This window comes from Phoxinus phoxinus (genome assembly GCF_949152265.1).
Source record: "Phoxinus phoxinus genome assembly, chromosome: 17".
NCBI classification, from domain to species: Eukaryota; Metazoa; Chordata; class Actinopteri; order Cypriniformes; family Leuciscidae; genus Phoxinus; species Phoxinus phoxinus.
In genome coordinates, this window is record NC_136892.1 from 18121393 (window position 1) to 18146798 (window position 25406).

At 39.1% G+C, this 25406-nt stretch overlaps 1 protein-coding gene across 6 annotated transcripts in view; it reads right to left on the bottom strand.

Annotated features, from left to right (window-relative positions):
* cadm1a (cell adhesion molecule 1a) overlaps nucleotides 1-25406 on the bottom strand; it is a 278459-nt gene that overhangs the window by 65345 nt on the left and 187708 nt on the right. For 3 of the 6 annotated variants that reach the window (XM_079586650.1, XM_079586654.1, XM_079586652.1), the window contains exons 2-3: nucleotides 18718-18735; nucleotides 6220-6366 (exon numbers count right to left, since the gene is read on the bottom strand). In XM_079586650.1, coding sequence (XP_079442776.1) covers nucleotides 6220-6366; nucleotides 18718-18735 — 165 coding nt within the window. The remainder of the gene's footprint in view (nucleotides 1-6219; nucleotides 6367-18717; nucleotides 18736-25406) is intronic. The other 3 variants (XM_079586655.1, XM_079586653.1, XM_079586651.1) reach the window with 1 other exon arrangement.

Genomic DNA, 25406 nt, shown 5'->3' on the forward strand with positions numbered 1-25406 from the left:
CAACTTCACTCTAGGACAGGCTTTTTCAGTGCGTGGCCTAGTGGGTATTCGTTCCCCAAAGAGTCGTTTTCAACGACGCAGTGCGAGTTCCCTACGAAAGGGAACGTCTCGGGTTACGACTGTAACCCTTGTTCCCTGAGGAGGGAACGAGACACTGCGTCGTCTTGCCACGCCCCTTAACGCCTGGGAGCGGCTTGCTTCATCGCGAGGCTAATGTGTGTGTGCGCCGGCGACACTTTTATGCATCCGGTTATGCCGTCACATGTTACGTCACGACGCAACACCAATCAGGATTGGATTAGTTTCATTCAACTTCAGAGGCGTACGCTTAGGGAGCGTCCCCAAAGAGTCGTTTTCAACGACGCAGTGTCTCGTTCCCTCCTCAGGGAACAAGGGTTACAGTCGTAACCCGAGACGTTTTTCTTGTTCGCCTTTTTTTTTTTTTGCTTTGAACTTGAAACTGTGCTGCGTTATATTTTTTCTTGGTAATTTGGTATGCAGTTTCAAAACTCTACACTTTGCAAACCCTGCTTTATGAAGGCCCGCCCCCTTGAACATTTCTGGTCTCGCCCCTGCTTCCAACACAAGAAATTACTTTTCACTTGCTGCCTAATATATCCCTCCCCTTGACAGGGGCCATTGTAATAATATAATCAGTGTTATTCAATGTGACTTTCACATAATTATACAGTATGTCTATCATGACAACTCTCAGAAGATTTTTAGCATGGTAATGGATATGACAATGTGAACTGCTACGCTGCTGCTGAATTGCTGCTGCTGTTGATTATTGCTGTTGTTGTAGATTATTGTTGCAAGTACAGGAACTTGGTGCTGCCAATACATCCTTTACGTCGATATGCTGCTGTGAGTATGTAAGACATACAGCTGCTGCACAAATAGCATATATCAATTACCCATAGCAGAACTATACAGGTGGAGCAGGGGAAGTAGGAGGGTTTTAGACTATAGTTTTAGGCTATAGTGAATGGTAATTAGCCATTTAAATCTTGAGCAGCAAGCTCATTGGCTGCAGATATAGTTACATTTTTTTATTGTATTGCTTGTATTGAATATGGCAGACACTTCCTCAGATTGCAGCAGATCAAGTTTCAACGCGACTGTGAGATTCTCACGCTGATCCTGACTTACGGTTCTTTCTCCCAATTACGTGGAGGAACAGAATTTTTTCGTCCCAGAATAATGAGGAGTCCATTAGGGCTCGCTTTGCCTGTGTGGGAGGCTGAGCGTGAAAAGTAAATGGTGCTGAGGAGGGTGGGTGAGAGTGAGAGAGAGAGAGAGAGAGAGAGAGAGAGAGAGAGAGAGAGAGAGAGAGAGAGAGAGAGAGAGAGAGAGAGAGAGAGAGAGAGAGAGAGAGAGAGAGAGATGAAAGGCTACCGGCAACCCCCACCCGCCCCCCACTCGCCGATAAATTCCAGGCCGATCGACAGACCATTTACGACACCGAGAGCACTCGCGCATGCGTTTGTTCTTGTCCGCAACAGCCGAGTTCAAAGGAGCACAAAAAGAGGACCATGAATAAATAAAGAAATAAATAAATAAAAGGCGAAATAAATAAAGAAATAATCGGGCATGATTAGAGATTTTTGAGGCGATGGGATCATGAAAGCAGGCCCTGATGGCGCGGGGTGTTGATTGTTCTTGGATCCAGCTGGTTAGCCATGCTCTTTCGCTTTCATTCAAAAGAAAAAATATCCAGAGAGATACAAAGAGAAAGAGAGAGAGAGAGAGAGAGAGAGGGGGGGGGGGGGGGGGGAGAGAGAGAGAGAGGGGGGGAGGGAAAGAGAGAGGGAGATAGAGAGAGAGAGAGAGAGAGAGAGAGAGAGAGAGAGAGGGGATAAAACATATTGCTCTACAAGAGCTGAAGTCTCTCTGTGTACTACAAAAAAAGAAAAAGATCTTCACCATTCTCTATATTACGTGCGGGTTTCTTATGCTTGCATTTCCCCGTGCGAGCCCCCTCAAGCCCCCTTTCCGAACATGCCGCTGTCATCCACAGCGTGGGAGATGCTGAGCTCAGTCTCTCAGTCCATTTCTCTCACAGATCACCGCACACGCACGTGGAGGCCACGCTGGAAGACCCTGCTGCCAAGGCAACACATTTCTCACCTTTGATCATGATGTCAGGGCGGCGTAGGCTCAGAGCGAAAATACAAATAAATAAAACATTACGCACATGTAGTTTTTACATCTATATCCCACTGAATGAAAGTGTGTGCACAGTTTATTCAGGTACATGTCTGAGCTTGGGAGTAATAAAGCCACACACTTCCAAAATGAAATATGCGGACCATCAGCAGCGCTATGATCTCTAGCAGCCATTGTGGTGGTCTTTGTTTTGAAACACCAAGCAGCGCGCCTTACATTTAGCAGCCGCATAATGTGCGACTAATTAGAGCAGCCAGAAAGCGGGAATGTGGCTGTCAAGGGGAGGGCAGGCAGAAGCCAATGATTTAATTCAATTTATTGATTGGGGAAATGTGAGGATTAAAATAAACCGATAAGGTGCAAGAAGCCAAACCGGTTAATAATCTATTGTGACTGTGCGTCAGGTGGAGAGACAGCAATAATTACAGCATTATGAAAACATGAATAAGTGTGGTGTCAGCTCTAATTGGGAAATGAGAGGGCAAGAAACTAGGGAGCCCATTTCAGTGAGGCGAATAAAACCGGGTAAGCTTTGGAGGTAAAGAAACACTCTTTCTTTTGAGAAAAAAATATATATACAGTATATATATATATATATATATATGTACATGATTGCATGCGATTTAAACAGGTTTTCTTCATACCTGTATATGTATAGGCCCTATACATATATATACTGTTTATACTGTATATATAAAACTTTTTATACCAATTTCAAGAAAAAAATGTATGCCACGTAGTGTAACGAAGTAAAAATATATATATACCGGTATATGCGTTTTAAATTTTTACACAGTTTTCAATTGGTATTCAATGAGGAAAAATAGAAGTGCCAATTAGGAAGTTAAAAAGATGCCTTCATGACAGGAGGTTGAAGGGGAGAGATCAGTGACAGCAGTCAAAAAAGAAAGTTGCCGGTGTTTGGATAAAATGCACCAATTATTAATTCACAATCAGACCAGGAAAAAGGTAAATAGGGTCAATTTTTGATTTCATGTTTTAACTTTAAATGAGAAAAGTATGCCAAGTGCACAAACATGCAGTTGTAAAAATAATATGCCTTCAGGACATTCAGACAAAATTTACATACTCGCTCTAGTTTATATTTTGAAAAAGAGGAAGATGAACAAAGTCGAAACCTTGAGGAAAAAAAAAATCAGCGCTTTGTGACCCAAATAATAACAGCCTGTCTGACTGCATACATGCCCTCTGCTACTTGCTGTAGCTTTTTCGGACACAGCGCCGGACATGATGACAGCAAGAGCTTGCAGGGCCCCAGGAGGTTGTCCCACCGCCATGAGAGGGAACGTTTCTGTCGGCCAGCTACATCCAGCGCGCTGTGGGAGCGGTAGAGAATGAAGCTCAGCGTGGTTTCCAGTCCCTTCTGAGGGCATGCTGCCCAGTAAACCAGCTTCTCTGCCTGACAAAACCCTTTAAAGCTTATCACCCTGAAAAAAGCATGGACAAATGCTTTTGCACTCCGTGTTCCTTTTTTGCTTTTTGAAACGCTCTTTCATTTGCTGAGGATTTTTACAAGGCTTTAACCTGTATTATGTTCTCAGACTTTCATTTGGGCAGAGGGCATTGGGGAACGGTGATGCTGGTCTCTGTTCGTTGTTTTAATTCTCATCACAATAAGTGTCGTAACATATGCGGACAGGCATATATAAATCGGGCAGCATATGTCATACAGAAATCTGAAAGGCTCAGGAAGTAAAAAAAAAAGAAAAAAGATGCAGCAAGGACAAAAAGACAATGCGAAATAACACTGTCACACCTTTGTGTCCTGTCAGCATGGCATATTTCAGAGACAATAGAAGACTTGAAATATCATGGTAGCCCACATGCACTGCTACGTAGCGATTTCAGCGAATAAACCTGAAATTTGTCCGACCTTATCTCAAAAGATGACATAAAGAGACATACTCGCCATTAGAAAACATTTAAGGCCCTTTACATGGGTCTTGAGGCAATGTTCTTCAACGCATCAAACTCAAAGTATAGTCAGATATAGTTGTAATGCCACATTTAAAGATCAAACTACTGGAATTTTGCCCCCTTTTGCCACTGACCTCCTAGAGCATGGCCAATGAACGCCGGGCAATTTGTATGACGCATAGAATGTCCGTCTGCGCAATAACGGGTCCAACAATTTCACCTCACTAATGATGTTTTAGAGTACAAAGCAACAGGAAATTACTCATCACACCGACTTGCACACAGTAACCTGTAAGTCGCCCTTGTTTGACATTATCTGAAACATCTTTAACGTGGAGGTCGAAGCAGTGCCCTGACGTGAGTCATGTGAAATGGACTTCGCTGTATGAATATAATGAATTAATGAATGTTGTTTTCTGCTCGCACTAGGAGGGGGGTGTACGAGGTGTGTAAAGAGGAGGAGGTGCTTTAGAAACTCCATAGTGGTTAACGCCTCCTGCTGAACTAATGCTGAAGACTGCCAAAGATTCTTACAGTTTCCTTTTTTATCTTCACATTTTCTTCACCTACTGAGAAGCCAAAAGCTCCAAAGAGCCTTTCCATTCCAACTTGCTACCACCTTAGGAATATAAAATGTCTAAATTTGAATGTCCACTTTCTAAAACCCATTTTTGGAAGAGTTCGAAGTTTTGTGGTAAAAATATAATCTTTTTTTGAGAGCCGTATACACTCTACCTCAGTTTTTTCTATATATTTGATTTTATAAATTTTTTTTTTTTTTTAGGTGAGAGACTTGAGCAAACCTATTGCTTATTTGCTTCCAAAAACTAGCTCTGACCTCAAAGTAGTAACAGATTCTATTCAGTTAATATTTCTAAATATAAATCTTTAACCTAAAATATAGAAAATACAAACAATTAAAAAGGCACATTACATTATAATTTATTAGAATTAAATATGAATTAAAACAAGAAAACCATGCCTGGTTCACTGATGTTAGGTAGTGGACCACTTGAAGGAACCACAAACGAGATGTTGAAGAAAACTTTCTTTGTGTATCAATGTATTCTATTTTCTGTGCTTATGTCTCCCTCACTTTCTCCCGCTCACTCTCAGTCTCATTTCCTTTCCTTTGCTCTTGTGCTCCTCTTCCGAATCTCATTTGTATTGTTTTCTCAGGTTTAATCCTAGAAGCTTCAGGACACATGCTGCTTCTCCTAAATGGCAGCAATCAATTTTGATTACCGGCCACGGTTACTTTGAGAAGAGCCCATCAAAGTTTTATTAAGAAGACGGGTGATAATTACAGCCTTGCACGGACCAAAAACCTGGAGTCTGAGCCTTGCTAATGATTGGAAGCTGAGAGATAAAATGACGGTTCAGAAGACCTTAATCCAAACTCTGAGAGGACCGGGCACACAATTACTTTAACCGTTACTTGATGAGGACAGTCCCTCAGGTGACTGATGGCTCTCCCGTTCACTCCCCTTGACTGGGACACTCTTTAACCACAGTGGCGTTTATGGAGAAAGAGATGAAAATGAATCGGTCTGGCACCTCGGCGAAGCTTATCATTATTTCAGAGAAAAGCCATGAAATAAAAAGGACAGACCTTTCCGGAGACCGTTTGTGGAGACAGGCGCCACGTATATTGACACCACCTGATATGTGCCGGATTGAACTCAGACTGAACTCGAAAGCACTTTGGAACTACTTAAAAATGCTTCCTGCTGCAACTTTTTTGTGCAAAGAAAATACCATAATCAAAGTGCTTTTCTGCATATGACATGGGACCGGCGGCTGCAATATTTCATAGAGGGGTGGAAGAGATGAAACCCTTTAGAAAGACTCTGCTATAATTACACAGTGCAGCTGTAGGGAAATATCAGAGCGGTCTTGGGTAAGATGGATCACATGATAGCAAGGCAAATCGCTGAAAAAAACATGCCCTCACCAGCCAGCTGGGTCTCTCTATCGACTGCCCTCAAAAGCGCAGTGGATTACTCTAATGCATTAACACTTCGGCTTCACTGGGGAGGCTTCTTGGGGACGCGTGGCCTGTTTGTGTGTGTGTGGGTGTGCAATGCATAGAGTATGCTTATGAGTACTCACGTCTGACATCTTTGAAGTATATGGTCTGTCTGTTGGGGTTGAGGAGCTGAATGACGGAGTCGTCATTGTTTTTGACTCGACAGCTTATGGTGGCTGTCTCCCCCTCCACTACCGAGATGTTGTCCGCTATGAGATTCTGGCTTTGGACTGCAGAGGGACAGAGAGAAAGAGGATTGAGTTAGAGACTGAAAGAGAGGCAGGTATGAGGTGATTGCTGACAATAGGCATGTTGAGTTGGTGAGTTTTTTTGGTGAGTGTAAAATATGTTAAGTTATAATATATATATATATATATATATATATATATATATATATGTATGTATGTATGTCAGTAGTCATCCATCCATACATCTAATAATGTCTGCTATCCCGCATCTATCCATCAATCCCTCCCTCCCTCCCTCCCTCCATCTATCTATCCATCTATCTGTGTCTGCCATCCATTCATCCACCCATCTTATAACTTCTGCCATCCATTCATCCATCCATCCATCCATCCATCCATCCATCCATCCATCCATCCATCCATCCATCCATCCATCCATCCATCCATCCAATAACTTCTGCCATCCATCCATCCATCCATCCAATAACTTCTGCCATCCATCCATCCAATAACTTCTGCCATCCATCCATCCATCCATCCATCCATCCATCCATCCATCCATCCATCCATCCATCCTATAGTGTCTGCTATCCTTCCATCCATATTATAACTTCTGCCATCCATCCATCCAATAACTTCTTCCATCCATCCATCCATCCATCCAATAACTTCTTCCATCCATCCATCCATCCATCCATCCATCCATTCATCCATCCATCCATCCATCCATCCATCCATCCATCCATCCATCCATCCATCCATCCATCCTATAGTGTCTGCTATCCTTCCATCCATATTATAACTTCTGCCATCCATCCATCCAATAACTTCTTCCATCCATCCATCCATCCATCCATCCATCCATCCATCCATCCATCCATCCATCCATCCATCCATCCATCCATCCATCCATCCATCCATCCATCCGGTGGCAATAGACAAAATGACAAAAAAAACAAAAACAAAAACAAAAAAACCCCTGGAAAAATGGCACTACTGTCCATTTCCTTAAAACAGAGATGCAGCCCTGCATCATCTAAACCCACAATCTCACACTTACATGAGTGCACAATGAAGAACAGGTGGAAAAACACAGCTAGAGTGGGTGTGAATATCCAGCAGAGTGTGAAAGTGTTTCCCCCCCTCTCTTTCCTGCGTAGTGTGTGCATCATGAGATTGCCTGTTTTCATGTTACACATGCTTGGTCCAAATCCCCTCTCTGGATGAGATCACCATGTGATAAGAGCTGTCACTGCCACAGAAATAGAAGCTACAGACCTTGGGCGGTTGACCCAAAGCTAAAATGTATACCATTAAAGAGGACAGTTCAACCAAAAATGTTAATTCTATAGTCATTTACAGTATTCACCTTCATGTTGTTGTTTAAACTTGTATGACTGACTTTCTTCCATGAAACACATTATTGATCACCGAGTTGAAATTAAGAACCTGATCAATGTGATTCATGAACGAATTAGAATTGTTACGTGATTTTTTAATAAATTTAATATTAAAATGAACAAGTTACTTATAATTTACACGTTGAATTACATTTTTCCTGAATGTGAAAGGAGAATCAGAGCAGATGGGAATAAATTCACTCAATAAAAAACTAATTTCGGTCTAATCCTGACACAAAGCTATTTGGAATGCAAATATAATTCAAATATAGTATAATAAATCCTACAGGATACTTGTATACTAATTTTATGGTGCTTTTTTAATCTAAATGACTTCCATTATATTGAAAAGAGACAAACAATTTACTCAATTTACTCACACACAATTTTTGAACTGCTGAACTGTCCCTTTAAGAGCTAGATAATTCACTGCAACTTGATGGGATAAAAATAAATAAATAAATAAATTAACTAAAAATCTCAAATAACACCCCACAGCTGCCTACCCTGCAGAGCTAAGAGGAAATCATGAATAAGCTAAAGCTGGAGATAAATAAATATATTAATGTGAAATGTGACATGACTTTAAGACACCATCAAGTGCTAATTTGCATGCCTCAGTTGTCAGGCACCTCTAAACAGCCTTGTCACTTAAAGCAGAAGGGAAGAAAGCAATCAGATCGTGTGATGGCGACAGATAAGGGGAGACAGTTTAACAAAACTGAATTCAATCAGCCTGCCAGTAGCACAAAGTCAAAACAGACCAAAACAAATAAACCTTGCGCGGGAGCGACTTCCTTAAGACTCGTCAAAGGGGATGAGGTGTGGATTGAGAGGACTAGATTGGAAATGCAAATAGAAAGACTGTTTATCCCAGAGAGGGGTTACGGATGAAGGTTAAGCACGCTACTGTGGTTGTCACGGAGACTGCGCTAAATACTGGCCAGTCCGTGGCCGTTCAGCTAGTGGGTGGTAATCATGCTAAGTGACAGAAGATGCATTGAAAGGGTAAAACATACATGAAAACGTACAACAGCCCTGTTTGGCAAGCTTAATAGGAAAACAAACACGCTTTTAGCATGTAAAAGCTATCTGAGGAGGGGAAGGTGACTAGCAAGGAGCAGAATACTAAATTAAAACAATACAATTTTAATTTATAACCTTATAATTAATATGTTCTCTTCTATGTCCTCAATGATTATATTCCTTGTTTTTTCCCCTTAGTTCATATTCAAGCCTCTTATCCCCCCACGGAAAATCCCATAACTCCAATCTTGGCTGAGCACTGGAATATTTTGAACTTAAATATTGCTCAAAAATTCATTAAAATGTAGAGTGTTCGTGAAAAACCAACTTCGATGCAATTAGCCAGTTCTGTGTTTACTTTGCACAACTCTGGGGTGATGAGCTGGATGCCATTTTGTTGTGTGGGATGAGAAGGATGATTTGAATCATCGGTAGACCTCCCGAGACTCCGCACATCTCCTTTACTTCAAAAAAGTTTTGCACATACTTTGGCAACAAATCTTGGTGAGATGTCATTTAACTATTTATGGGCTGGAAAGCAGATGTTTACCCTACAGCATCAGGACAACATAAGGTCTGTATAAAAAAAAAAAAAGTACCAGAGGAAAAAAACATGAACCACTAGAGTATGCCAATGAGTCAAACTCGATGAGGAAAAAAAGGTAAACGTGTTCATTGGATTCTGGCATGCTCATTGCTTTTACATCTTAAAAAAATGTTCAAAGGAGTGTCCACAGCATTTCCTTTGACTTATTCCTTTGACACTGTACTGAAAATATTATTTCTTGCCATCATATTTTTTATATGCCTTACTGTTATCTATTGCTCCAAAACAATGACACAATTGGCATTTAGACACACAGGCACTGTGCACGGACAGAGTCTGCTCTGGTCCAGAGACACAATAGCACAGACCGGATCATACGCACGAGTCAGTGCATATTTAAAGTCAGTCGCTTTAAAATATAGCATTTCGATATGTATTCTGGATAGGAATGCTATATTTTAAAGCAAAATGGCGGAGATTAGGAGGAGAAACAGTAAGAGATTAGAAAGAAACTGCGGTTTACCGAGCTCAACGGCTCTGGCCGAGCTGTGATATAAACTAAACGCCATTGGCTATTTGAAAAAGGGGAGGAGCTGTTCGATATGTCCCGCCCTGTGTTCCTGTTTCAGTGGAAGTTACCTCAACACATTGAATAATGCTGTGCGTTTAAAGGCACTACAGTGGGCGTTTAAACATTTGAATGGAAATATTATTTTATGAGATGTTATTTTTAATGTTATCATAAATACCGTATTGTTTCAAATATTGCGCCAGAACACCCACCACACACCAGCTTACTGGTGGAGACGAGACAGTGATGAAGCCAATCAGTATATATGGGGATGATTAGGAGGCCATGATGGACAGAGGCCACTGGGCAAATTTTGGCCAGTATGCCGGGGTTACACCAATACTCTTTTTCGAAGGATATCATGGGATTTTTAATGACCACGGAGAGTCAGGTCCTCGGTTTAACGGCTCATCCGAAGGACGGCACTCTTTGGCAGTATAGTGTCCCCGTCACTACACTGGGCTGTTAGGAGTAGGACCCACACAGACCACAGGGTGAACGCCCCCTGCTGGCCTCACTAACACCTCCTCCAGCAGCAACATGGATTTCCCAGGAGTCTCCCATCCAGGTACTAACCAGGCTCAGCCCCGCTTAGCTTCAGTGGGCAACCGGTCTTGGGCTACAGGGAGATATGGCTGCTGGCTGTTACATGACATGACAGTCAGCTTTTGTGTTTTGCAAGCTTAAATTAAAAAAAAATATATATATATATATATATATATATATATATATATATATATATATATATATACAGCACACACAAATAGCCAAGTGCAATTGTAACAATACAAACTACTGTATTCAGGATATTGGCACAGGAAAAAGGATATGTTAATATTCATGTTCCTATTTAACTCTTATTATGAAAAACTACCCCAGATTTATTAGCTGTTAAGTAAATCTTGTGCAGGGATCATACCATATTAATAGAGGAATTAAACTTGTTTAAGCCCCAAATTATTATTGATTATTGGCGTGCAGCTTAGTTTAATTCAAATAATTGTTTGTGTCACTGGAGCTGGAACAAGTGAGCGAATGATGAATTCCTATTTAAATGAAGATTTCATTAACCCTAATGTTTAGGAAAAGACCACCAAAAAAAGGCCCCTGAAAAAATTAGCTTTCCGTGCATGCATCAACAACAAACAAGGCATCGCAAAAATGCCAAAGAAATTTGTGTACTGTGCATTTGCATAACTTGTTCAAACAGATCTGTGACATTATCTCTGTATTTAATTACCGACATTCAAAATAAGTAGCACAGAACATTGATCATTTTGGTCTAGATTAAAGCTGTCAGAGGACGATACTCCACTCTCAGTGAGGCAGACAAGCCATTTATATCACTACAGGCCCAGCACCACCCCAGTGCCCCTCATACATCAACCCAGAGGAACACCCAGAGCGTGCGTACGGGCGTGTGTGTGAGTGTGTGTGTGACACGGAACGGGCTAATGCAGGAGTGCACTGCCGCGCCGTAAAGGTCAAAGCACTCTACTGTCCGCCTCAATAGCTCATCCTGCCTGCTGCACTTTTTGAAACAGCATGTGTGAGTGAGGAAAACCACAGCTTTAAATTAGATCTGAATGGCGGTGATTGTAAAAGAGTGAGATCCACATATACCTGTGAGCCGGAATCAGTGAGAGTGAATGTGATACCCATCACTATTCTGAGCTGCAAAGGTCAACGTTCGTGCTGGAATATTACAGCCTGGCTAATAGAGAAGAACTCCATGGTTACGGTCCTGTGTGTTCAGAGGGTGTTGAACTTTCGAAGCAGGATTTTCATTTGTGTGAACTTCCTTTTGAATGATTAACAAACGAGATAGCTTTCATATCTTCTGAGATAGAATGGAGATCAAATGGAGACTTTTTTTCTTAAAGAAAATTCACCCCAAGTCACCAGTAATCTCATATTTTCCTAGAGTTTCAGAAGAGGTCTAAATAATGTCTCAATGTGTGCTCAGATATGACAAGACACCTGCAATCACTCCTGAGAACCTCTCCAAAGGAATATTAAGAGAAACATCTGAGAAAAAAATGCATAAGTACATTAAACCTAACTGAGAACTTCATCAAGCCTCCTGAGCAATAATTCCCTCTGTGAAGTCACCCTGATGTAATTTAGTATGTACAGTACTGTTCAAAAGTACAGTAAGAGTAAGTAAGATTTTGTCATATCCAAAATATTTAAAATAATAACATATCAATCAATATATTTAAAAAAATTATTTATTCCTGTGATGGTGAAGCTGATTTTAAGCAGTCATTTCTCCAGTCGTCACATGATCCTTCAGTGCAATGCACCATTACGACATGCAGTATCCCAATACAAAAGCTTGTGCTTTCTGTTTTTGCACAATGATAAATTGCATTTTAAGTAATTACCTCCAAAATCATCAGGTATATTAGCGAGAGCGCGACTTCCGACAGCATGGTGTTTCTCGAGACACAAATTTTAACTTTTGCGTAATGAATTCACCAAGCGCACCACAAAGAAAAAGACAGTACGCTTGAAAATCTAACACAAAGTATAATTAATTATTAAGTAATGAGCATGTTCAAATGTTTTAAGGGGCATGTGTGTTTGCTTAGCCTAGTTATCATTTGCTCATGGAATCAGAGGTGACTAAAAATGCGTATATTTGCTTGGTAATGTATTTGCATTTGAAAGTTTCCAAAAGAAAAATAGAAAAAGACATACATGCATTTCTCATCGCATGTTGGGGGGTATAATGCGTGGACACCCAGCGGTAGAACTATAAATTGGCGTCTATGGAAATCGTGATACATTTTTTTAAGGATTCTTTGATGAATAAAGTTCAAAAGAACAGCATTTTTGTATCATTATAAATGTCTTTACTGTCACTGATCAAATGTAATGCATCCTTGCTGAATGGAAGTATTAATTTTTCCTACCTACCCCAAAATTTAAGTGTACAATTAACATTTAGTATGCATTGCCTACTTACTAGCCTATATAGTATGTTAAAGGAATAGTTTACCCAAAATTCTAAATTCTGCCCAACACCCAAAACAGTTACATGTCTCCAGAATACTTCGAATATAGCGCATGAGTTGTATGGACCACTTTTATGACACATTTATAGTGCTTTTGTTTTGGAGCTTGAGCACCTACTCCCATTATTTATAAATAAAGGAGCAGTCAGCATATTCTTCAAAAATGAGAAACGACATGATCATTTTAATTTTTAGGTGAACTATCCATGCAATGCTGACATTTTATCTTAATAAGATGTTAATGTCTCAATTAAGACCGGGTACATTCTAATATGAGAACATGTTCTGCATACTGCCGTGTCATTAATGCTGGTTTATTTTAGGCCCACAGGCTGTGTCTGATATCATTTGTTCGAAATCACTTTAAGCATATTTGTGTTTTGATGGCCAGCAGCTCAGCACTGGCATTACTTCACTGTGCCCTTCCATCTGTGAAAGGAGACCTCCAGATACACGTGCCAACATCCCCTTTCAAGCTCAGTCACCCCTGTTAAAAAGACCAGCATATGCTCCTTTGGACGATGCTGTCCCCACCAGGCCTCTTAAAGGGATAGTTCACCCAAAAATGAAAATTCAGTCATCATTTACTCACCCTCGTTGTTCTGAACCTGTAGTGTTTCTTTCAGAATTTAAATTTTTGGGTGAACTATCCCTCTAACTAGCTAAACCAGCCTCTAAACCCTGAAATGCCAATGCTAGTCTTTTCAGCAGGGCCGATTTACACGCTAGATGCACAAATTCAACAGCAAGACTATTATGACACATGGATAAATTTACCAAATCTTCTTAAGAGAATACATCAAGCTTAACTGGAATAAGTTAAGCCTTAAGGAGTGTCTCTCTGCAGATGCTTTTGAGATATTTCTGCTAAATCCTTCACGGACATCACTTGTCTTAATTCAATTAAGTGATTTTTTGCGTTATTGAACGATAAACTCTATAAAAAAGCACAGATTGCAGGCTAATTTAATATGGTTTCTAAATATATGTTATATAATAATATCAGATATGTAAAATACATCAGACATTTTCTTTTTCATATTTAAATGGACATATCACAGAATCATTGTGTGTGTGTGTGTATATATATATATATATATATATATATATATATATATATATATTAGTGCTGTCAAAAGATTAATCACGATTAATCACATTCAAAATAAAAGTTTGTGTTTACATAATATATGTGTGTACTGTGTATAATTATTATGTATATATAAATACACACACATTCATCTATATATTTAAGAAATATTTGCATTTATATACTGTATACACATTTATATTATATTATATATAAATATAAATATTTGATTTATAAATATATAAAAAAATTCTTAAATACATGCTTGTGTGTGTATTTATATATACATAATAATTATACACAGTACACACACATATATTATGTAAACACAAACTTTTATTTTGAATGCGATTAATCTCAGCCCTAATATATATATATATATAAGTGTAGCGCTGATACCATCAGCCTAGAAGCATGTATGTATTTAATGCAAATATTATAGTTGTCAAGTTCCAATGATGGACCCAAGAGAGTCTTCCAGCTTGGTTGTGTTTAATTACGAACAATATTGGCTTGTTTAACAAGCAGGTTTTGAAACGGCACGTGTAAACCCAACTTCTCTTTGAAACAAACCAGAGCGAGTTCCCTTAAAAGGCTCAGCAAGCCCCTGAGCCACAAAGACCCCCCCTCCCACTCTCTGTGTACGCTGAGGAGCCGTGAAGCGTTCACACAAACGTATGGATAAGTAAATTGTGATGATACTAGTGCTAATGAAGGGTAAAATGCTGGTTGGATGGGAGCAGCAGTGGAATGTGGCGTGTGGGAAGGGATGGATGGCAGCCTGATGATTAATGCGTCAGAGAGCCGACGGGGGCCGGGCACAGCACCAGAGGCCTTGCCACCCCTGCTCGCTCATTTGGAAATCTCTCTCAGCAGAGGGAGAGGAAGAAAGGACTTCTGCCTCTGTGACTGAGTCTCAACGGCAATGGATAAACAAATACCCCTTTTTCCACTAGAATGCTGCTGGTGCAAGCCTCTTTCAGAGACTGTTACAGCATAAGCTGTTCACAAATAAACAGCACATTTTAGTTTTTGAAAACATTGTCTTTATATATACTGTATGTGAAGCTTGTTTTAATGCAACCATCAAAAGTCATTTAACAAAATTTTATATTTTAAGGTTTCTTAAATAATATAAACAACTAAATATTATTATAATGTTTACAAAACAAAAATGTTTCAATACTATTTTTTATATATTATAAATAATATTTACATGTATAAATAGTTTAATTCTAAATATTAAGATAGCAAATAAAATCGATGGCTGTCAATTCACTAATATGTATACCAATCTTCCTGTTAATAATTTGGGTTTGCATTAAATTTATCAAAAGGGACATTAAAGACATTTATAATGATAATAAATAATTTATGCTTTCTATATAACTGTTTTCTCTTCATAAGAAAAAGAAACCAGATTTTTTTTTTCATGGTTTCCACAAAAATATTAAGTAACACAACTGTTTTCAACATTAATAATAATAATAAAAAAATTCTTAAACACCAATTCAGCATATCATAATGATTTCTGAAGGACCATGCGACACTGAAGACTGGAGTAATGATACTGAAAATTCAACTTTAAATAAAGAACCAGAGAGAACGAGATAAAAAGAGGGACCAAAAACAAAAACCAAAGAAAGCAGGTGAAGAGAAACAGCGGAAGAGCAGAGACCTGCCTTGCCCTCTCTCGCTCTTCCCTTCCCAGCATTCCTCCTCTCAGCAAGATGGTGCACCGCCAGGACCTCCAGCACCTGTCCCTCACTCTGGAATCAGTGAGCTGTGCCGGAGTCACACGGCCTCTCGTGGCCATCCATCTAAATACGACATCCTTGAGCCGAGATTGCGCGAGCAATTCGGTGTGTATTTTGCATTGTCTCAGAGTGGGCGTCCTGATCTAGGAAACGTCTGTGCACACAAGGATAAGAATCCCCATGCAGGCGGCAGGAGATTAACTGCCCTCTGCCTCTCACATCTCCCTCTATCGATCGCCACAGATAAAAAAAAAAAGTCCTCACACACATTCACTAAGATGACATCACAGGCAAAGAGGCAGAACAAGGACTCCTTGTGGCAGAGCCACGTCCTTGAGGTCAGAGGAGGCAGCACAGAGACAAAGAGAAAGATGAAGAGCTTTGCTTTCCCCAAGCACCTAACATTAAAGTCAAATGAAATCACAACTGGAGAATTGACGCTTTGGGTTCATGCCGGTTAGCTTAGAGGTTGTCTATTTACAGCATACTCATAATAAACTAAATTAGCCTTACGTATTTAAAATATAGAGTCGTCTCCTCCGAGAAAATGGACTGAAAATATGGATGACTCATCCTGCACTGCATAGACTGTTGTCCAATCAAATGCTCTACATTAAAAAATAAATAAATAATATGTTTAAGCCCCATAAATAATAAGCACCTGAAACTGACTAGCAGGTAGCAAATCATGGCTGATTTTTTCAGGCTGATACAATCATTTAAATTATGTTTTACAATTAGCTTATAACTAACTAATATTAAAATACAATACTAATTTGTATAATAATAAAAAAATAAAGCAATAAAAAAACATTTATATGCTTTATATGAAATAATAATAATAGGAACTTTAACAGTTGCATTATGGGTATGTTTTTTGTAAGTGTTGCCTGGATCTGGATCACTTTACAGTAATTTTACATGAGCCAGATAACACAATAACAGAAGAGTCATCAGCACGGTCTTCTATTCAGTATTAATGGCGAGTGTATGTCTTTGGCAAGAGAGCATTCTGTTTACAAGCAGAACTGGAGGAGAAAGAGAGAGAGAGAGAGAGAGAGGAGAGAGAGAGAGAGAGAGAGAGAGAGAAAGAGAGAGAGAGAGAGAGAGAGCGAGAGAGAGAGAGAGAGAGAGAGAGAGAGAGAGAGAGAGACTGTGGTGTGTGTGTGTGTGAAAGAGAGAGAGAAAAAGCGGCATAAACCAAAGCAGAAGGCCATGAAGAACTGGGGTCCTTAACAAGGACTGGGATTCATCCAATGCCCCTTGGGAGTGTCTTCTTCAGCTCACTTCTAATTTATACCCATACAAATAACTTGGCTTCGATTAATAACTGAATCACAAGGCAAAAAAATACAGTGCGTTTGCCAAGAGCAGGGTTTATGTGTGTGTGTGAGAGAGAGAGCGTTTCTCCTGCGCCTCAGCATGTTTGGGCTGATAGACTGTGGAGGAGAAGGGCATTAATCGTAAAGGGCTGCAGGAGTGTGGGCTAAAGTTGCTGGCCATAATACTGTCTTGTCTGAATCATCACCCCCCTTCAGGTCCGGAGTGTCTAGTTTTCCGTTCTAATGTGGCCTGACATTCAAAAAGAAGCATCATTCCTTCCTCTGTGCTGATGAGACTACATTAGGACAGGGACAATTTAGTAGGGGATAAATAAGGGCATCTGTGAATGTATCTTTAATGGCTTTAGATTACTAAAGCAACAATATAAAAACTCTGGCTAAAAAAAAAAAAAAAAAAAATCACCAATAATAATTTGTATTACGCCCAATAACACATACTATGGCTGATATGAATCAACAGTGTTCACACTACAGTTCCAATTAAATATTATTATGCTGAAAAGGGGGCATTATAATTAAAATGTGGAAAAATAGAAGAAGGAAAAAAAAACTGATATTATCTACTTCCAGAATTGGCCTGATACAATGTAATATATATATTTTTTAATGATTATCAATTATTTGTATAGTAGTTTTCATAACACACTGTTTCAAATCAGTGTTACAAAGAACAATGTCTTTCAAACCAAGCCGGGGATCTGGCACAAATAAATGTATACTGTACATAGTGTACAGTTTAATCTGAACATGCAGATGCAATCCAGTTTTAATTTAAAAAAATGTCTAATATAAGCTGGTACCAATATGGTCACTAACATATCATGAATTTCTATTTTCAACATCTATTTAAATTGTATTTATTAAATGTAATTAAGCCTCCAGGTGCTTGTGATTCAACTGTGTTCTTGAAGTTTTGTTAAGGCAATTAAAAAGTGAGTCATGAGACACTCATAAATGAATTATATTGTGCATTCTATCTATCTATCTATCTATCTATCTATCTATCTATCTATCTATCTATCTATCTATCTATCTATCTATCTATCTATCTATCTATCTATCTATCTATCTATCTATCTATCTATCTATCTATCTATCTATCTATCTATCTATCTATCTACAATAAAACAATCTGGTATCTTGAACCCTTGCTTGTCTTCAATGAGCCTTAGCAAAAATATGGCAAGAAATAAAATGAGGAAGACCTGAGAGGCGCTGGCAAGACATTGATAGAGTGAAGAGTTTGAGTACGGTTTACCAAATGACTTATTTTACCGGTCTCCTTCGAAACATATTCCCCACATTTGAAAGAGGAAATGATTGCATATCTGGAGTAAATGTGCTCTGTGAAAATGGAGAAATTCAACTGGATGAGACACCGGAGAGAATGAGGTGTAATTTCTCTCCTGAAAGATGAGAAACGGATGATGTTAGAAGGGACAAGAAAGATGGAGTGCTGCAGAGACACAGCACCTGCACTGGTGGAGGAGAGAGAAGAAGTCAGTGAGTCAGAGGCTGAAGAAAGGCGAGATGGTTTCGGTTATGACCAGCACTGCTAGCTGTAAAGGACAAGCTATTTGGGAAATGGGTTTGGGAATGGAAACTAACACACAAACAAGAGGTAAAAGGGAAGCCATACCTGGGAACTGAGCAGCTCCTGTGTGAAAGGGGGAGAGGAAAAAAAAAGAGAAAATAATTAGAAGGACGCCATTCACCAATATATCCCCAAAGTGTCATGTAGCCAGAAAGGGAAAAAAAGGCACATTTATAAATGCAAAAACAACTATTATCTTACAAGGTCAGTTTCAATGTTTAAAAACATTATGAGAAAAAAAAAATCATAATTTATTTCAGAATCAAATTTTAAAATCATAACAATGTGGCTGAAACAAACAAACTTTTAGTCCCACAATAATAATCACTTCATGGCATATCTTGAACAGCCATTAAAAACAGCACAAACCTCATGAATATAACAATAACTAACAATGAAAGGAGAAATTCATCGTCAGGTCCCTTGCGGAACATTACTTTAACACATTCAGTGCTTCCTCTCGATGTTGCGTGCTGTGAAACTTCATTAATTGCAACATGTCAACAGCACCTGGTCTTGAGCTCATCTATCTGCAGCTAAGGCCCCAAATCAGAGGCTTAGCTAATGCACCGCCTCTGGTACCCGCATAACAGTTTTAAAAAGCACTTAGAGCTGACATGGCTTTATGAAACTGTGCAATGAGTCAGAGTCTGATTAGAAAAACAATTTTCTTATTAGCATTTTCACCAAATTTTCATCTTAGCTAATGTGCTAATTAGCATTCCACTTTTGGGACTCAACGCAAAGCCATTGAAGATGGATATTTGTGCCTCAGCTTTGCTCAGAGCATCTGCATGTCAATTGAATTTAAACAACATTAGAGAAAGTACACAGAAATCCATGCAAATATCCATGGGTGACCACGGCATAAATCATCTCTCAGTACCAAACAAAACTCTTCAAACCCGGCCGCTTGCAACAAGAGCCCCGGGGCAAGTGCTAAATAAACCTAACAGAGCTTTGCATGGGCCTATAAAACAAGCTTGTGCCCACCAGGCTTCCTTCGTCAAGCAGAAAGACCACCCTGGGCTGGCAATGACTGGAAACTAGCCGGGTCTAAGCAGAGTAGATTGGTAGATACAGCATGCCTTCTTTGTGATTTGTTGCATGATTTGGTTGAGAGCAATAGGGGACCAGGGCCCACCCTCGAACTCAGACCCCTGGAACACAGGCCAGACAAATAGGGTTATCCATGTTAAGCAAATGTCAGCCGTCAGAATAACTCTGCATTGACTTTTCAGCCCTAGGCTTTGCTGGGCACCTGACCGGAGAGCTAAGGGACCGCCCAGTCCGTGTCACACTCTCTCCCCGTCTCTTCAGGTGAGGTTAAAATCCCTGACCAGTGCAATGCATTAAACATGAGTTATCCCACTTGAGAGACGCTCCATACTCCAAAATGATAGGGACATTAACTTTGGGGTCAGCATGCATGAGCTGCATTAATGAACCCTTGTGTCTCACTTCACATGCACACCAACCTGAGAGCACTTCACATAGTCAAAAAGCCCGAAAGCAAGGCATGTTTAAAAATATGCAGTCATAACTGGGAATTTATGGCTACAGAAAGTGAGTGAGATTCATAAAAACATCTTAATATAATATATATATATATTTTTTTTATAAAAGTAGTTTCACCACAGATTCAAGTCGACAGTTTAACAGTGGAGCCCAAGTCTCCGATACTAATGAAAAAAATGCCATTTTAGAACTAGTAACAAAGGAAAGCTGAGTTGTTTGCTTCATTGGAGTAGTTCATTGTGGTGGAACTACTCATTGAAGTTTATTGTATTATGTAGAGTAGAGTATTATGAGAGCGAGAGATCGACTAAGCGAGTCTATTATCCGCATCTGATATTCTACAGGTCAATATTATATACATAAGAAAATCCATTGAATGATCTTTGTCTTAGTATCCTTTTAACAGTTAAGGGGATTCCCCATGACGGCACCAGTCATTTAATTTGCCAGTTGCATCTTACATGGTGTTTTTTAAAGTAAAATATAACGTCCTGGTTTACAACCATGTTTCATTCACTTTCAATATAAAAGTCTTTGCTACTGACTCACTCATAGAGACAGTCTTTTTTGCAATGCAATTGCATAATGTAACTTTCAATGAAGTCGAAATCACAATCACTAACGGACCCTTTCTTAATACCAAATATGGATGCTATTTATATAAAATAAAATATTTATAGAACCATAATATGTAAATACTTGATAATAGCCATTATAAAAGTTGTATAAGAAGTGTACAACAGGAAATAAACACAAGCAAACAAAAGTACAAAAGCAGCGCTCTAGTTATAGTCCAGGATTTAAGTTAAATAAATATATGTACATAAGTTATGAAACTTAACTTTGCCCTTAGCCAAATCGATTTTATCTGGAAGAAGTAATAGAATAGTAAGTGCAAATGTTGTCCATTTGATATGCCCAAAATTAATTACACAATATCAACATAAGAGTCCTGAAGAGCAAATTCCTGAAGGACCGGCAGAGGATTACGCTGTTGGCGGGTACATGAGCGCTGGCCACTGATGGCCTACAGCTTGAATCACCGAAAACTAAGCACATTTTAAATAGGCTCTATCTTTATAAATAAATCACATTTAAAGTTAACAACTACGTTCTCGCCTAAAAAAAAAAAAAACTCTTAAAACTACATTCCGTGAAACAACAACAGTAGAATTTGTAACATTTTGGTGGGTTTGCTCGTCTCCCATGATACTCGATGTGAGTAATGCTGCATGCGGAGTGAGACAAACTGTAAAGCGAGTAGAATAGAATCCAGTAGAATATCACATGACAGGAACGGAACCATGGACAACTGACTAACTGATGTTGTGGCCTGGTAAACCCTACATTATGGGGACAAAATGTCCCTACAACGATGGCAATATCCAAAATCATTGTCCTTGTGGGGACATTTTCTGGCCCACTGAGGAAAACAGCATATAAATCATACTAAGTGATATTTTTTTAAAAAATGTTAAAATGCAGAAGGTTTTCTGTGATGGGGTAGGGTTAGTGTAAGGGGACAGAATTTTGTACAGTATAAAAATCATAGTGTCTATGAAAAGTCCCCATCCAAAATAAAAAAAACAAAGTGTATGTGTATACACACACAGACGCACTACAGCTCACTCTAGGCCAGCCGCCACTCACGCAGGTTTCCACAGTATGATCTACCTCATCAAAAACTAGAAATCTGCTGCCTATGAGGTATTAAATTAAACGCGATAAGTGGACCCATTAAAGCACAATTATCTGTAATCTGCAAATATGAACACGAGGAAAGCTTTTTCCAGCTAAAAATGTCACTGGACAAAAACCCTTGGATTCACAGACTTCAAAGTCAGTGACAAAGTGCAAGCGTTTCTAAGGATCAAGTCTTTGTCCTATCAGGCTGCTTTAGTCAGAGAGGATTGAAGTGTGTGTACCTGAGCCATAATAGGGAGGGATTTATTGTCTGTCTGCCGGGCGGTGATTAGACACCACTGCTGCCACTCTGATAAGCCTCGCTGATGGGAATAGACACTCCAGTGTCCTAAAACCACCTTGGAGGAGTCAGAGAGAGAGGTCACATCTGGCGGATCCCACCATCCGCCTCTGACTTTGAAGAGACTTTTGAGGTTTTCTTAAACTTTGGGGACACTTATAACTTCTTCAGAGGAGTGAGTCTCATTAAGCAAAAAAAGGAAAAAAAAATATAGCCCTGATATTTTAGAATTCAAGATCCAGCACAGGTCTGTTTTCACAGATTAATTCCCTTCTGCTTTGGGGAATCCAGCATTGCTTTCTGACATTACACAGAACATTCATGAGACGATTCAATGTGGGCAGCCAGAAATGTGCGCCAGCTAACCTGCTATGAACAGTTTGATATTTTCAAAAATCCTTTAAAAAGTACCCTGCTGAATATCCATGCTGGTCAGCACAGCCACGATAACTCAAGGATGGGCAAAACTACATTTTCAAAATTGACATCTAAAGCACAGCACATTAATTAAAGAATTGTTACCAAAGAAAATTCTAAAATACCCCATGTAAAACAACAATTATTAATATGAATAGCAATAATACTAATAAATAATACTACATATGTATATAACGTTCAATCGTTTACAGAATTAAATGACTATAATCTCATTATTGTCAAGAAAAACACTACTAACACTACTATAAAAATACTTATTGATGATTTTTTTTCAAGATGTATAATTTAGCTTAAATCAATATTTTATAAATGAACATTAATTATATACACTTCTGTTCAAAAGTTTGGGGTCAGTAAGATGTGTTTTTTTTATTAAAACTGTTATTCAGAGAGGATGCATTAAATGATCATGTTTGAACTATGATAACAAATGATTTCTGAATGACCATGTGACATTCAAGACTGGAGTAAAGGCAGCTTTGCTACAACACATACAAAAAACTTAATTTTAAAATATATTAAAATAGAAAACAGTTACTTTAAATTGTACTAACATGTTACTATCTTACCGTTTCACTCCATTTTTAAACAAACAAATGCAGCCTTTCTTTCAAAAACATTGAAAAATATTATCGACCCAATACTTTTGAACGGTAAAAGTCAAGCCAGGATATGTCTTTCAGGAGTGGACATGTCATCAGGCCATGGATGTTAAGGGATTCTGGGCACTGATGGAAAACTGTGAGCAGATGTACTGTATATACCCACAGACATGTAACTTCCAGCCTGACCTGCTGAGCCTTCATGTAATTAAAAGGTTAGGAGAGCAGAGTCATATTTTCAACTCAAAAGGGAATTGATGGAAAGGGCAGGGTTGTGTGGCCTAGCACGATCCACACAACACACAGATTGACCTTCACATCCATGCCTTTCTGAAAAGCATGCCAAAGAGACCATTGAACACCTCAATGCCACACACAACAGGGGAACAAGGATTGTGATGTTATCTTTTTTATAGAAAAAAAATGTACAATTGGAATCTGATTAGAAATCCTTGAAAAGAGGTGACATTTACATTGGTCATACTTTTGGCAAAGCTCATCCTAGCAGCAAGGTAAAAAGAACAGGAGGAGAACAATGATAAGACCTGAATACCAAAAAAAATTCTTATTAGATGTTCTAAAGCACATCTGAATGTTACAGTCAGTGGGTGAAAATAGCTTCAGACGAAAGCCATCAGGTGTTTGGGGACAGAAGGGGGCGAGACAGAGAACTGATACAGCAAAGGGACAGTTGGGGTGGTCACAGACGAGACCTAGAGACCAGAAAGGGAATGCTACCATTAATTTTGAATGAGAGGCACAGATCTGCAGTAATTGCTATCTGATAGCACACCCAGCAGCTCTTCAATCTCAAGGCATATCTCTGTGGGATCACCTGAGGTAAAGTGACCCCCTCATAACTTAGAAGTCACTGCATTTACGAAGGACCACATCAAATCACAACAAAAAGCTTTGACGCCATCTATATGCTAGTGTCCTCAAAGTGTCTTTCTCCTTCAGGAAAACAGATCAGATCAAAAATATTGCAGACTCATGATGCATTACACCAATTTTCATCCAATCAAAGGCTCTTTAGAATGAGCAAATGTGAAGTAAGTAAAGTATGTCCCTAACCAGACATCCAGATTTAATACGAAACAAGTCGAAATAGTTGCCCATGAGTACACGAAATTAGAAACTCTACTATTGCAAATACGAATGATGAATGCACTTTTCCATAACTAATTAGCCAATGACAATAGAGAAAAAGCAGTGAGCACTGTTATTTCATGCTGTTCGCAAATCCTACAAATTTTGATTGGAATGCCAGTCACATAATTTGAGTAAGGGTCCTTCAGCCAAAACAAAAACAAATAAATAATTAAATTATAAAAAGTACCATTTCACACAAAATCAGTACTGCACTCTGAACGGCTGGGACCAGCTAGAGGCCATGGAAAACATTTTTGAACGGAAAGGTCGGCGTTCTGGAAAGAAAAGGTTATAATCACAACAAATACTACATTTTGAAATACAAACATTTTAAATATTGGCTTCTCCAAAATAGGCAAGGACAAGGTAATTTTTTGGTCTCTGTAGCCAACACTTTTTGCCAGAAATAAAAGACACATTTTGGGGGTGCCGCAGTGTGACAGAAATGTGCTGCTAACATGCTTTCTGGATGTGAGAGAAATTGGCTTTTTAGAGGTTCCCAAGCCTCTAAAAATGGACTCCTTTTTTGGCACTCACTCCAAATGCAGTACTTTTTTACTACTAGACTGTACAACTCCTCCAATGTGAGCAAGAGAATCAGTCTGACTGAACTTACTGTACAGTACACATTGTATAACCTGTATAGCTCACCCAACACACACACAGTCATGTTTTTTGTTCCACTGACTAGCCCTTTAAAAGTAAAAATGTAAGTACAAGTACATTTATAACAACAACAATATGTTTGTCTAACCTGGAAGCAAAAGCACTGTGTTATGCCACACAATCATGTGTTATGCCAGTTATGCCAGACTGACAAAATGTCTGGTTGCTTGTTGTGGCAGCAGTTAGGAATGGCATTAAAGTCTGGAGATCAAAAGATGAGCACTGTTGGTGAAAGGATGAATGGCTGGTATAGAGATTAATGCTGTAAAAACATTCTCACGGTACTCTGATGCTGAAATGACTACGCTTGGTTGCCGAGAGACTACACACTGAATGTAGCCTGTCTGTCTCCCCCATTCAGTGTTTGCCTTTGT